Raw genomic sequence first — 13810 nt, 5'->3', positions numbered from 1 at the left:
GGTTTTAATCTCTGCAAGTTGATGTTCATATTGAATAGAGTGGCTAGCTTGAAACATTTAAAACTCTGAAACACAACAGTATGCTTTGGAAATGGTAAACAGGAATGTGAATAAAGCCACCATTTGGTCAGGACAGGAAGTGTGCATGCTTGTGTGAGCAGTATGAGCTTGTACACCGATGTAAGAGAACATCACTGAGACAAAGGGTATAAGAGAGTGTCCCAAAATTTCTGTAACAAAGAGAAAAAAGTGGGATAAGCCGAGGTTTAGAGGCTGTGGGCTGGAGGAGGGAAGAGGGACAAGTAACAGGAAAAAAATGGGAGGGGAAGGAACATAGAGAGGGACGGGCAACAGCACACACATCTGGAAATAATTGAGCAGAGAGAGAGAGAGGGTAGGACAGAGAAAGACACAATTCTGTTTGCAAAAGAGAACAAAATGAAGGGTAAAACTTCCATAAATTCAATATAAAGTTCAGAATCAGGGAAAAAGACAAGTTTATTGGGGAAAGCGGCAGATACAGTCTACCAGTGAAGAACAATAAAGAGGAAGAAAAGAAAGGAAAGCTGGTTGAAAAGCGTGGCTGGTTCAGGGACCAATCCAAAGGCGATCTGAAAAGGAAAACTAAGTAAAGACAAGAGGTAAAGTCTGTTCAAATTACAGTTGTAACTACACAGATACTACGTCGAGCAGCTTTGCCATAAGCTTTAGATTTTAGAATTCACTATTCTGCTGTAACTTCCCATTTGGTTGTTTGTTTTTAAAGCTTTAAAAAACGCTGCATCTCATCTTCGAATGTTCTACCAATAAAAAGAGGGTTTCTGTCAGGTCTGATTGACTAGCCGTACTCTTTGTAACTTCCAGACTGGAAACAGGAAGTCAATAGGTTTTCCTCAGAGACGGAAGAAAAATGACTGATCTGTCATTTGTTCAAATGCTTCAAACAACCTGTTTACTTTGACCTGACGAGGACCTCTAAGCAGCTGGTTGAATTATGACCTTTTGTGCCTAAACATACTCAAACATTTACCATAGCAATCAGATCAGATCACATTTTTATATTTTTATTATTTTTAATTATTGAATGGTTTTGGAAGGTAAATGGCAAATGATGTGATCCTGTTGACAGGGGTCAACCCTCACATGGGTTGACCTTGGAAAAACCTTGGAAATATGGCAAAACAATCTGCTAATGAGGACCATGTGATATGGTCGAAAGCTCCAGAACAAGTGAGTAAGTGGACCTTGAGCTGAGATTGTTTTGTCAGCTCATATGGCAAACAATTAATTTTGGTTTGATGGACTTGTGTTTCTCTCCACCCGTTCCTATGTCTTTTTTCTATTTGCGCAAATAAACCAAAGTGAAAACTTCAGAAATTTGAAACAATAAATCCACTCAGCTCAAGCGCTCAAATAAGTGAGAAAAAGCAGGACAGACACAGTGAAGAGGCAATTAAAACAAAAGATCCCCTGCGTGGGATCTGTTGGGTCTCTGTAAATAATATTATAAAGAGTCCGGTCTAGACCTGCTCTATAGGAAAAGTGCAATGAGATAACTTCTGTTATGAATTGGCATTATATAAATAAATTGGACTGAATTGAATTGAATTGCTCAGACAGTAGTGTGTGCCGTGGGATGGGGAATCCCATGGGAAAAAGACTATTAAAAAAAAACGAAGAGGAAGTTGTAACAGTTAGTAAACATTCAAAATACACGATCCACAGATTATAAGTTCAGTACTGCTGCATATAGTGATACAAATGTGATGAATGTGACCAACTGGTTGTTGCATGTCAACCCTATTCTACTGTGTCTCCATAGTGGCCGACTAAATCAGCACAGAATATATGGGTCAGAGACAAATTCAGTAATTAAAACACTAATGCCATTTGTTTTGTGCCATGTGAGAAGCAGCAATGAAATGCCATGATGTGTGAGGGTTACTGGTGTTTGATTAATTATTGTAGGTAATCTTATCATGTCCTCAGACTATTCACACATGAGTAGTTGATAGAAACATGCACGAAAAGGACAAAAACAAAGCTTTTCCACTGTTTTACTTTTATACAGTCAGTACAACATCCATACAGTAATTCTAATTCAGTTCAATTCAGTTTTATTTATATAGCGCCAATTCATAACAAAAGTTATCTCATTGCACTTTTCCTATAGAGCAGGTCTAGGCCGAACTCTTTATAATATTAATTACAGAGGCCCAACAAATTCTGTATCATACGTAGTATTACGGGTAGTTACATACCATAGCTGAAGTCTTAAGCCCCATGAATAACATTATTACTTTTAAGGCATGCTGGATTTCTATACAGTAGGCTAACAGCATCATCAGGCTTGTAGCCTCAAGTGAGCCAGCCGGCCTGTCTCTGATCAACATTTTTGGTCATTTTAAAAATGAAAGGAGCAGTCGTGCTTTTAGCTGGAAGTCACTCTGTTCATCAGTCCCAAACATTTCAGCAAACTGCAGTTTTGATGGGCCACTGATGAGGGGTGGAAACCACAAATATTAAACACGTTGTGATTTATCCAATTAACCAATCACTGTTTTATTACAGTTTACACAGTTGATCTGTTGCAGCTTTGGAAACCTGCAATTGCAACACAAATAAATATAATTTCCAATGGCATTAATAGTTAACCACAACACCTACTCCTCACTAGCTTTGAAGCATGGTTCCCTCAGGGTTTCGCTTTGTTCGTAAACGATCTGTGGTCTGCGCTCTCCTGTGAGTCACATGTTCGCTGTGGTCATGGGAAATGCCTTCAGCAGTATAATTAGGTCTACTGAGGAGGGGAGGGAGCTTCCTTCCTGTCAGCGGTTTGACTTCCTGTGTGGGGTCAGTAGTCGGTGTGAGGACCACTCAGTCAGAGACTAATCAGACTTCCACTGTGAACATGCTCACGTACATGAACATGAACACACAGGCACACTCATAATGTGTTTTTAATAAGTGTCTGTGGGGTAATGTTTCAAAACTATGAAACAGTCATGAAAACATCAGAAAACAGCTCTTCATATAATGAATTCTTGATTTAAATGATTCTCAAGTCTGTCTCAAAACAACAGTCACATGAACATACACATGGAAAGAGTTCGTAATTGTTCCTCCTATCCATAGTGGCTGTGAAGTGACCACTTCCTACCATGATTCCAATGGAAGAACTGCGGTATAAAATCCACAGTCTTCACCCTGTGCAAAAAGACATTCTCAAGTTGACTGCTTTCAGCAGTCCAGGTTAGACACATCAGGTGTGTATGCTCGTAGCCTGTTGATTCATTTCCACTGTTGTATCATGGCAACAAACCTACATGTGACGACCAGAACATATCACTCGGCCCCGGCACAGCGAGGAAACTGTAACGGTAAAGCTCTCTGATGTGGTTTGAGGCTGTACGAATGAAATGAAATTGACTCCACGTTCACGCTCTACGTTTTAGCATTCTGTTTTACAATACACATTTTTCATCTCCTAGTGACTTGCCCCCCCAAAGGAAAGGAAACCCAAAACAAAGCCATAAAAGATGCTGTACATTCATTCCCCAGTCACATATCTAACCATAGTAACCCACATGCCGGCACACAAACACCATGGATGTTTCTCACCTTCTAGCTAAAGATAGGTACAGTTACTGGGGACATGAAGCTTTGTTTAAACGAAGTCCTCTTGCTCTTCTCTTTCTCTTTCTTTTGCAGGATGTCAGTGTCGCGGAGGTGTTTGTGCTGTGTCAAATATTTGATGTTTGTCTTTAACCTCATCTTCTGGGTTAGTATTTGCACAACTCACTCCCAAGTTGGTGTCATATTTGTTTATTCAGTTACATTTTCCAAAAAATAAAATGTGAGTGATTTGTGTTTCTCAGATAAAATAGTTGTGGAGAGTTAAGTATGGATATGCTCACAGCAAGCTTCTGACAGGATTTAACACTTCCACAGACACGCCAAGTCAATCCCATAAGTCGCATTCGTTCCCTCACAGTTTGGGATTTCCCACCCTCTACTAGAAACATCATGTTCGGGACAATGCATTGTGATTAATGTTGCATTTTGACACTGGTTTGACATTACATTTCCTGAAAAGCTAGGAGGATGCGGCTTGTTTGGCGTTGGAGTCTGGCTGTCCTTCACGCAGGCAGAGTTTTCCTCTCTTCCCCTGTCCTTTCCGTCCCTCTCCGCTGCTAATCTGCTGCTAGTCGCTGGTGGCATTACCATGGTGACTGGCTTCCTGGGTTGTCTTGGAGCCCTTAAGGAGCAGCGCTGCCTGTTGTTCATGGTGAGAGGTCCACATGTTGCAGATATTCTTTTTTGGAGAGGAGGGTAATATTTGTGGGGCTATTTATGCCTTTATTTGTTCGCCAACAGTAGAGATGTGGCAGGAAATGAGGGGAGAGAGGAATGGGGAATGACAGGAACATGATTCTAATGCAATAACATCTCAGTGGTGATAATCTACATAGCTTGCTCTTGTTTAATGTCAGTCTCCAACTGCTCTCGTCTGTTCTGCAGTTCTTTGTGATCCTTTTGCTCCTGGTCCTGACAGAGGTGACTCTAATGTTGGTTATACACATCTTCCGTGACAAGGTAAGCTTACTGCACGCTCCAACTTGTAACAGTCAAATAAAACAGACAATAAGAATAGAATAGGAATAAAATAAGCAGTAAAAAATAAGCATCTTAATAACCTCACTACTCTACGACGAATATTTAAAATATAATATAACAGAGTGGGAAGACCAACAATCAAATCAGACTTCAAAGTTCATTACATTAAGGAATGACCAACACACTGATCATTTTGATATTCTTATGCTTACTAAAAATGTTATGTTTATTGCAAGTGTGATGCAACAGAAAAGGGCTGTAGTTACTAATGAGTCAAATGTGTCATTTGTTTTTTTTAGGCAGAGGCACAAGACAGAAAAGGTTAAATATCAAAAAATAATGAACATTAAATGTCTCCTTTTGCTGATTATATAGTCAGTGTTTTAAATATATTAAATCTTTAATTATATTCCATTTTTTAAAAATGTCATTACAAAAATCATTTGGTGTAATAAATCAGGTATTCAACACTTACTGGGAATTAAAATCAAAAGCGAGATGTGAGCGGTGTGTAAGTGCCACTGAAGCGTCAGTCCATTTACTCCACACCAGCTCCGACCCTCCCATCTGTTCCGTGAGATGACTCTTCAGGAATCCTGGATGTATGGAGGCGTAGGTTTGACATATTTTCAGTATTACCTCTGGTTAAGTATCAAATGTAATATCTTGGTCAAAAGGCTGAAAAAGCACCCTGTGGGTTTGGGTAGACTTTGACTTTTTCAAATATTACTCCTTTGAAATCACTCATGTTCACAAGCTTAGTAAAACAAATTATCTTGCTCTCCATTTCATTATTATTATTTGCTAATGATTTGGCCAGTACATTGCATTGTCAGTTGCATTGCATTGCGGCAAAGTTGAGGCAGGTTTAACTGATTATGCCTGACAACCCTGCGGTTATAAGCGATTCATTGATTAGTCGACTGACAAAAAAATTAATCAACAATGCTGATGATCGTTTGACTGATTAAGACATTTATCAAGAAAAAACACATTCTGTGGTTCCAGGTTCCCAAATGAGAGGATTTATTTCCTTTTAACTGTTAATCTAATATTTATCACTATACATTTAATATCTATACGAATTTGACTGTATTTTGGACAAAACAATTCATCTTTAAAACACCGCATTGGGCTTTTGAAATTGTCTAAGGTTGTTTTTCGGTATTTTACAGACTACAATGAATTAACAATTAATTGATTAATCACAAAAATAACTGATAGAGTAATTGATAAGAAGAATAATTGTTAGTTGCAGCCCTAATGCTTTTGTACAAAGCCCTTCCATCATACATTGCTGTATGTACACACACCAGTGGCTCAGCGGTGTGAACCAGATATGAGGCCTCAGCACCAGTAGAAGTCTATTCAGTGTGTAAGTTCTGGGTGGGTTTCTTCTGCTCTGGTTTCCTCTCACAATCCATGCTCTAAATGACCTTTCATGTGAACGTGAGTGTAAATGGTTGTCTATGTGTGTCAGCCCTGTGAGTAGACCTGTCCAGGTGTACACTGCCTCACGCCCAGTCCCAGCTGGGATAGGCTCAAGCCCCAGCAACCGAGGATAAGTGGGTATAGAATAAATAACTATGTGTCTTTCTTTCTCTTTTTGTTAGCTGGATTCCAAAGCACAAGGCGAACTAAAGGAAGGTATGAAGATTTATAAATCAGAACCTGGGCTGAAAAAATCCTGGGACAATGTCCAGAAAATGGTGAGCACTTTTAGCAAACAATGCATGAATGCATGACTTCTTATGTTGCACGACTATAGGACAGGCTGTATAAAAATTAATACATGATGATACTATAGGTGGAAGTTGTCACAGTAACTCCACCCTTAATTGATCACTATACTTCAAAGTGAAGTGCTAAAATAAGTCCTAAAATAGGAGCAGGCCTTGTTTAATGTAAGGTTACTTCACCACTGTTGATCTACGGTACATACACAAAGTATGTCAGGAAACTCACTTTTTGGTCACATTGCAACGTGTACAGACAGCTGAGTGTCCGGTGTGCTGTATAGATCATTCCCATAGCCTTTACCTTTATGCTCCTTTATCACAGCCCTGACTGTTCGTAGAATCTACCTGCTGGATTGTTTGGCCACTCAGTGGTAGTGAAAGGATTGGTATTGTGAAAAAGTGATGTCAGTGTGTACCGTCTATCCCTGAGCCCGGTTTTCAATACTGACCAGTCAATAATGTATACATGAGTTATGTAGTCGAGTGGTATTACTCTACTCTTTGCATCTTACTGTCTCTTCTCCTAGTTCAAATGCTGTGGAGTAACTAACAAAACAGACTGGTATGATGTGCTGAATGGAACGCTGCCCTTATCCTGCTGCTCTGTTGGGACAGACCAGTGTGTTGACGGATGGAGTGAGGTTGGTTTGCTGCTCAGCTATAAGGGGGGTTTTGGAGCACCAAGAGGCATGATATTGGCAAAGGACAAAAAAGCAGGAAAATTTACAGAGCGCAGCGCACGGCACCCCCCCAGAAATCTGAGAAGGGTCCAACTGCAGTCCTCCCTCCTTAGGACACTAGTTCTGTGAGCCAATGGGGCTTGAGCATGCATAGTAGGGTTCTGTTGTATGAATCTGTTTCTGAAAAAATTTGAGATGAGAAATAAGCAATCCAGTTGCTGGATTTTCACTCATATTAGATCCACAAGGCCGAATTTAAAAATTTGTTCTGACTTTCGTAAGGCAAGGTAAATGGTAAATGGTAAATGGACTGTACTTATATAGCACCTTTCTAGTCTTTCAGACTACTCAAAGCGCTTCAAGCGCTTCAGGGCACTACTGCACTGCTGGTTGCCACTGCTTTTCTAGCCTGTTAGCTTACTACTGTAATTTCCCATAGAGGTTAGCGAGTTAGCTAACATTAGCTTGCAGTTTACTGCTTACAGCCTGTGGTAGCTAATTAGCCACCAGTGTCTAGTTTTCCAAAAGATGCTGTTCTAATAAACTTATGATGTGCAGCAACTAACTATATAACTAAAACTCCAAACGGTTTTCTTTCTCATTTTCCTGATCCTTATTATCATTATTATCATTATTATTATTATTATTATTATCTACTGTTAGATATCTTGCATGGACCAGCGGTGGCGATAAAACCTGCATGAGAGGGGCCTGAGGAGGGAGGTCTGAGGTGATGCAGTTGGACCCTCTTGGGAAGGTATCTGCTAGAACAGTGGACAGAAATGCAATTCGCCCATGACAAAAGAAAGGAACTAAGGACTTGAGTCCATATAGCATTTTTTTCTGGCAGAAAAGGCTGACAGGGCGCTGGGGAGCACTGGATGAAGCGCTTGCGCGATGAGAGAAAAAAAACCACTACGTTAACAGAGGGTTGACTACACAGCTAGCAACAAGCTAACAACAAGCTTACAACACGTAGGGTGATAAAAGCACAACAGTCACCTGTCCGGCCGATCTGCTCCCACAAATGGGCTTTTCTGTCTCTGTTATGATAGTTTCTGTCTGACATATCATAAAGCTCAGGATGGACAGACACTGCCAGAACAAGCTTCTCCTCCTTTTTCTTGGTTACCAGGGGGGACAAGTCTCGCCCCATCTAATATATGATTGGTTGCCTTCGCCTCCAGGCGGCCACATGCTGCTGCATACACTCTCGCCTCATTGGGAACAATTGAAAAAAGACGCTGGTGCTCAGAAAAAAACCCTATATGAAACCTGCTCATACTTTGCACAGAACGGCACATAAACACAAACGTGCGTGCTCATTTCGTCTTGTAAAATACACCAAACAACGCGCACATACGTGCAAACCCCACTTACCGGCAGCTCCCCCTTTTTAGAGTGAAATCCCAGTGATTCTGTTATTTCTGTTGTCCTCATTAAAACAGCCAAGACGCCTTCCTCCCGCTCACCGCTGTCCTTTTAAAATCGGCAGGTTGAGCTCGAGCTGAACTCAAACAAACATCCTTGTGGAGACTTGGAAAGGGAAAAAAATCTTCATGCACTAGATATCCTCAAATCCTCTCCATTTCTGCATCTGCATGATTCACGTGGGTCATATTTTCAGGTCGGAAAATCTAGAATTCTGGATTAAAAATCACATCCCTGAGTCTAGAGGGGTAACATTTCAACTAACAAGTTATTTTCCTGAATCTCTCAAATGAAATCTAAATTTGTTCCAGATGCCTGAGTGTGTTTGAATGCCTTCACACATGATGAATTCAAGCAATGGAGTCCGATGGATATATAGACAGATCTGGAAGTAACCAACTGCCTCACTCCTCAGTCAGGCTCTTATTTATATCCAAATGTACACAAACCTGGAACACAGTTTTGTAAAAACGATCAAACACTAAGTATGTTTCTGTATTTTCAGTATTAACTCTTTAACCAGCAGCTGTTAAACACAGAACAAGCAGAGTGCACAGGGCATGAGACAGAGACAGAGACCGAGACAGAGACAGAGACCGAGACAGAGCTGGGGTCACACGCCAAGCGTGTGTGTTTTGACCAACAGCACAATGATCAGCTGGTCGGTTCACAGAGACACAGTTTAGTGACAAATCAGCTACAGACCCAGTTTTTGAAAGACGAGCGACAGAGTGAAACTCAAATCATCCTCCAGCCTGTTACACCGAAAAACATCTGCCCAGATGTGTTCATCAAAAACAGCAGTAACACACTGGTTTGTATTTAACATGTGTATCAGTGATGCTGTGATTTAAACAGATTTACTCATGTAGAGTTCAGTGAATGCAACACATCCAGTACGTTTAACACTGTTTTACATGTCAATTACATATATTAGGGGAGACGTGAGCCACCCGCCAAAAAAGAAGACTACTCAATATGATGGATTACTAACTGAAACAAGGTACAAGTCTCTGCAAGTTGATTTTAATACAGCACTGAAATGTATTTAGACCAAAAGCTGCTTGGAAAGTACAAAATCTACACTACAGCATGCAGGATAATGGTCACTGTAAACCATGTGATTTGTAATTATAATATGCAGAAATGCTGGCATGGTCACTTCAGTACTCTGTTCAGTTCCAAATGGGACTAGAAAGAGTAACTTTGGAAAATGGTAATGAAAAGTTAAAGTACTGTACACACACAGCTGTTAAAAAACATTCCTCACATTCTTCATGTGTGAAAGAATCAGATACACTCACCCATCTGGAATAAATTCAGATTTATTTTGAGAGAATTAGGCAGCTTTAAAATATCTTGTACGCAACATTTAGGTCGAACTTCTCAGGAACTGTTTAAGCCAACTGGCAGCAATGTGGGCTTTTTGTTACTTTATATTGATACATTGCCACCGCAGCTTTAAGGATAATTCCAGTTTATTACAACTTGGGTCTTTTTCATAGTTTTGGCCATTGTTTCGTTTTGATAACATTGTTCTCATCGACTAATTGCTAAGATAGAACACTATAACATCACTACAATGAAGTCCGATAGGGCAAGAAACCCGAGCAGTCAGATGATCAGAGAGGTTGGAAACAAGCTAACAGTTTATCCAGATGATCAAATCCAGAGGTTTTCAAAATCTGGGCCTCCCCTCAGTCAACGCTTGGAAAAAGGCGGCCCCTAAGTACAGCAGGTCAAAGCTGAAGCGGCGTGCCCGCTGTTTACAACAGTAAGTTTGGGGAATAAATTTCTGTTTTTTTTGTTCTTCGTTTTCTCTTCCAAAAGAGTTTGCTGACCTGAGTGTTCATTCTTCGTGTTCCCAGATCTCAGTGATTAACTTGAGTACAATGTTATTATTGCTGACAGATATGGTGGGCAGAACAAATATAAGACCAAAGTTGTAATACTAAATATTTGTCCGTTATTGTCTGTGAGCATTATCATGCAGATGTCTGCGCTTGCCAGTTACTGCTTGATGGGACTGCAAGACGTATAGAGTCCCACAGTGGGGCTGACTCGTCATCCTTTATTGATCTCTAAGATAAGTTGTAATCATTCTTCCCTTCACTTGTCTCTACACTTCATCCTTACTTAAATGATCCTTCTACTTACTCTTTTCTATGAGCTCCCTCCCCCCTCCCCCCCCTCACCCTCTGTGTCTCTGTTTGTCCTCTGCAGCCTTGTTATCAGAAGGCCAGGCAGTGGCTGCTGGATAACATCCCCTCAGTCCTGGTGTTTGGAGTGTTTATTGGTGTTGTGCAGGTAGTTATCTCTAGTATTTATTTGTCACGTGATTGTTTCCCCATCTCGTAGGCTCAAAGAGCCTGAAACCCAGCAGATAATATGAACCCATTATTATTGAGCTTCGCTCACTTCCTTACACTCTTCCTTCTTTAAAAGTTGACATTTTGGAGAAGTTTTGGTGTGTGCTAAATACTCTATTTACAAAGGAGTGAGAGCGCTTTCTCACTGTCTATAGAATGCTTTTATTTCTGTTATTTAAGTTGATTATCTTCATGCAGCCTTAATAGAAAAGTTCAATTTCAATTCAATTCAGTTTTATTTATATAGCGCCGATAGCTCTGAATTGATCAAAATACTAATGTGAGTTGCCTTCAGTTATCACTATGTGCTCACAGCTTTTAAGCTTGACCAGCAGTAGCAAGTGATTTCCAGATTTTTTTTCTGCCCCAGATTTTGCCTTTAAGGCTACGTACAAGCTGCCCTACTGGAGGTGGAGGTTGTTGGTGCTGTATGCAGCTGGTGACTTGTGTGTGGGAGACACCACTCAAAAGTCCCCCAACTCTTCTGCAGTTTCGAGTAAAGAAAGTTGCCTAATTTAGCTGTTTTTATTTACAGATAGGCCTAATTCTCCTAAAAGATGATCATCAAGTAAAGATAATGTCTCTATAGTAAAGATAGAAATTAAACATTTTTTACTGAGGCAATTCTAGGTGGTTCTTGGATTAGTGCATTATAATGCAGAAATGTATGTGACTTTTTTCAGCTTTGTGACGATGCAGCTTCCAGCTAGTCTAAGAGGGTTTTAATAGTTTATTTCATTTAAAAAAGTTAATTTCCTCAACCCATAAAGGAACACTTAGTTTTACAAACATTCACATTCAAAATCACCAAATTTGGAGATACATGTTTTTCATTCACTGGAGAGAAAGGGGATGAAAAAAAACTGTAATCTGAAAAGTAACAAAATGTGTAAAGTGTGTTTTTTAAGACATAAATAGTCTAAAGTCATCGCTTAATACTATGGGATGTTGAATGCTGGTGAATCCCGTGTCTTTGAGTGAAGTGTGTGGTGCTACAATATAGATTTTGAGCTATTATTTGTATATGGTGGATACTGGAATGGAGGCCGAAGGTGGCAGGGCTTGCGGTAGTCACCGCCCAGCCCTCGAACCCCCACACTTCTAGATAAACAGCTTAGCGAGAGTGTAGCCTATCTGTGTACAACAAACCCTGCTTGATGGGATTTTGCTTGGGGAGGTTTTTTATAGTGTGTTATGTGGTTAATGTTGCTGTTGATAACATATGAAGAGTTCATTTGCCATTCTTAATATGAACAAACCAACACCAGTTTGACTGATATTACCTGGAGTGCACACAAAAAATATGATTTAGGAAAATAAATAAAAACGGAGATATCTGTTTTTGCAAATGAACCCCTCATATTTTGTCTGTCAGCTATCTCAGACAAAGCACTTTGATGATTTAAACAACTGACAAGTCAAATTCAGGAGAAAGATACTGTGGGAAATGGCTGCTTCAAACAGGATCCAATTCAAAGAAATTCCAGCTGTTATTAAGTTTTTCTTCTCTGGCAGGTTATAATTTTATTTGACCTGTACACCTCCTCTTCTCTTGTCAGATCTTGGCCCTGGTGTTCTCCATGCTGATGTACTGTCAGATTCTGTGCGCTGAGAAGCACTTGGACTGACTGCAGACCAGCTGTTCACTGGCCCATGATGGAAAGGCTTATCATAAACTCCTCTGGGATCCCAGTATACCCCCCAAACTGATCCGAATTTTCAAAACCTTCAATCCAGACTGCGGTGCTGCAGTGCTTACTTTGTATTGAGACCTGAAATGGTTGCCTTTCAAAGGCCCTGAGGTATTGGGCTACAAATTCCCCTTAAGATTCCCCAAAAAACTGACACCTGTGGTGCGGACAAAGCCAGTAGTAACAGACTGAGGAGGTTGGTTGTCCTTGTACCAGACATATAAATATATATAACATAATCCATCAATCTCCATGCAAAACAATGAATGCATTACTCCTGCAGAGTAACCTGAGGGGAGACTGGGTCCAATGTCGTCTTAAAATTCAAGAAAAAACACACACATCTGTCTCTGTTTCTGTTTTCTTTTCTTTACAGTACTTTGATTCTTTTAGAATTTTTTTCTCAGATATGAAATAATAGAGTGGAATTTGTTATAAATTATGTTATAAATTATGCATTCTGTTACTCAGTAGGACTGCAAGAAAAATGTAACTTTACTCACCACTCATAATTTCATTATTTGGATTTCATTATTCATCTAGGATGCCAAGAAGAGAAGAGAGGACCCTTAACTTTATAACCTGCTGGTTCAGTTTGGTCAAGCACTATAATGGTGGGACATGCTTTTGACAAGTAGGCCCATGTAAATAATTAAAAAAAATGAATTAAAAAAATTGCAGAAATAAGACAATATTTTCACGTAGCACACATCATTTCAAGCCTTGTATATTATTCCTATACTATTTGAATGTGTCTGGTTCAGTGACTTTACAGTGCTCTTATTTCAATCTATTTCATCTAATAATCACTGCAATAAAAATATTCTTATTGTAACTCATGGTATTTCTCTGTCATTCTTTATTGTCCTTTAACTTAACCAGTGCTGAAGGGTTATTGGCCGATTGTGCCAGTTTACCAACATCAAAGTTGTGGTCTCAATCTAAGTGAACCAAAGGATTCATTTATGAACCTGAACTTGGACTTTTTTGGACTTAAACGTTGGAAAAGGATACCGCTAGCCTTTTCTTTTTATTACTGTCACGGCACAGGTCGTACTGGTAAAACAGGCCACAACATACAGGCCTTACCTGAACCCTGCTGAGCTCCAATAGCTTTCCACTGCTGCTCCGCTCATCCACTGGGTGGTTAGGTCGGCCCAGTCTGATGCTCTTCTCATGTCGCCAAACATGCACTGAACTCTGCGTTGGTTTCAGTTTATTTAGGTTAACAAAAAGATGCTAACCAAAATACTTCAGAGATGAGGGTTAGCATTGATTGTTCA

The 13810-nt window shown here is 40.0% G+C and overlaps 1 protein-coding gene across 1 annotated transcript; it reads left to right on the top strand.

Moving 5' to 3' along the window:
• Positions 1-350: 350 nt before the first annotated feature.
• tspan4b (tetraspanin 4b) lies at positions 351-13362 on the top strand. Its single transcript, XM_044182759.1, has 8 exons — positions 351-641; positions 3712-3781; positions 4097-4288; positions 4522-4596; positions 6231-6326; positions 6884-6997; positions 10691-10774; positions 12396-13362. The coding sequence occupies exons 2-8, from the start codon at positions 3713-3715 to the stop codon at positions 12462-12464; spliced, it is 699 nt and encodes a 232-aa protein (XP_044038694.1). The 5' UTR covers positions 351-641; position 3712; the 3' UTR covers positions 12465-13362.
• The last annotated feature ends 448 nt before the right edge of the window (positions 13363-13810 follow it).

This window comes from Siniperca chuatsi, linkage group LG21 (assembly GCF_020085105.1).
Source record: "Siniperca chuatsi isolate FFG_IHB_CAS linkage group LG21, ASM2008510v1, whole genome shotgun sequence".
Lineage (NCBI taxonomy): Eukaryota > Metazoa > Chordata > Actinopteri > Centrarchiformes > Sinipercidae > Siniperca > Siniperca chuatsi.
The sequence above is the reverse complement of the archived record's forward strand: the minus strand, read 5'-3'. Positions and strand labels throughout refer to the sequence as shown.

Excerpts from the sequence above, each read along its gene's own strand:
- tspan4b (XM_044182759.1), top strand. The coding sequence starts at position 3,713 with ATGTCAGTGTCGCGGAGGTGTTTGTGCTGTGTCAAATATTTGATGTTT. Across the intron at positions 4,289-4,521 it reads AGCGCTGCCTGTTGTTCATG|TTCTTTGTGATCCTTTTGCT; the intron begins GTGAGAGGTCCA and ends TCTGTTCTGCAG. Across the intron at positions 4,597-6,230 it reads TACACATCTTCCGTGACAAG|CTGGATTCCAAAGCACAAGG; the intron begins GTAAGCTTACTG and ends TCTTTTTGTTAG.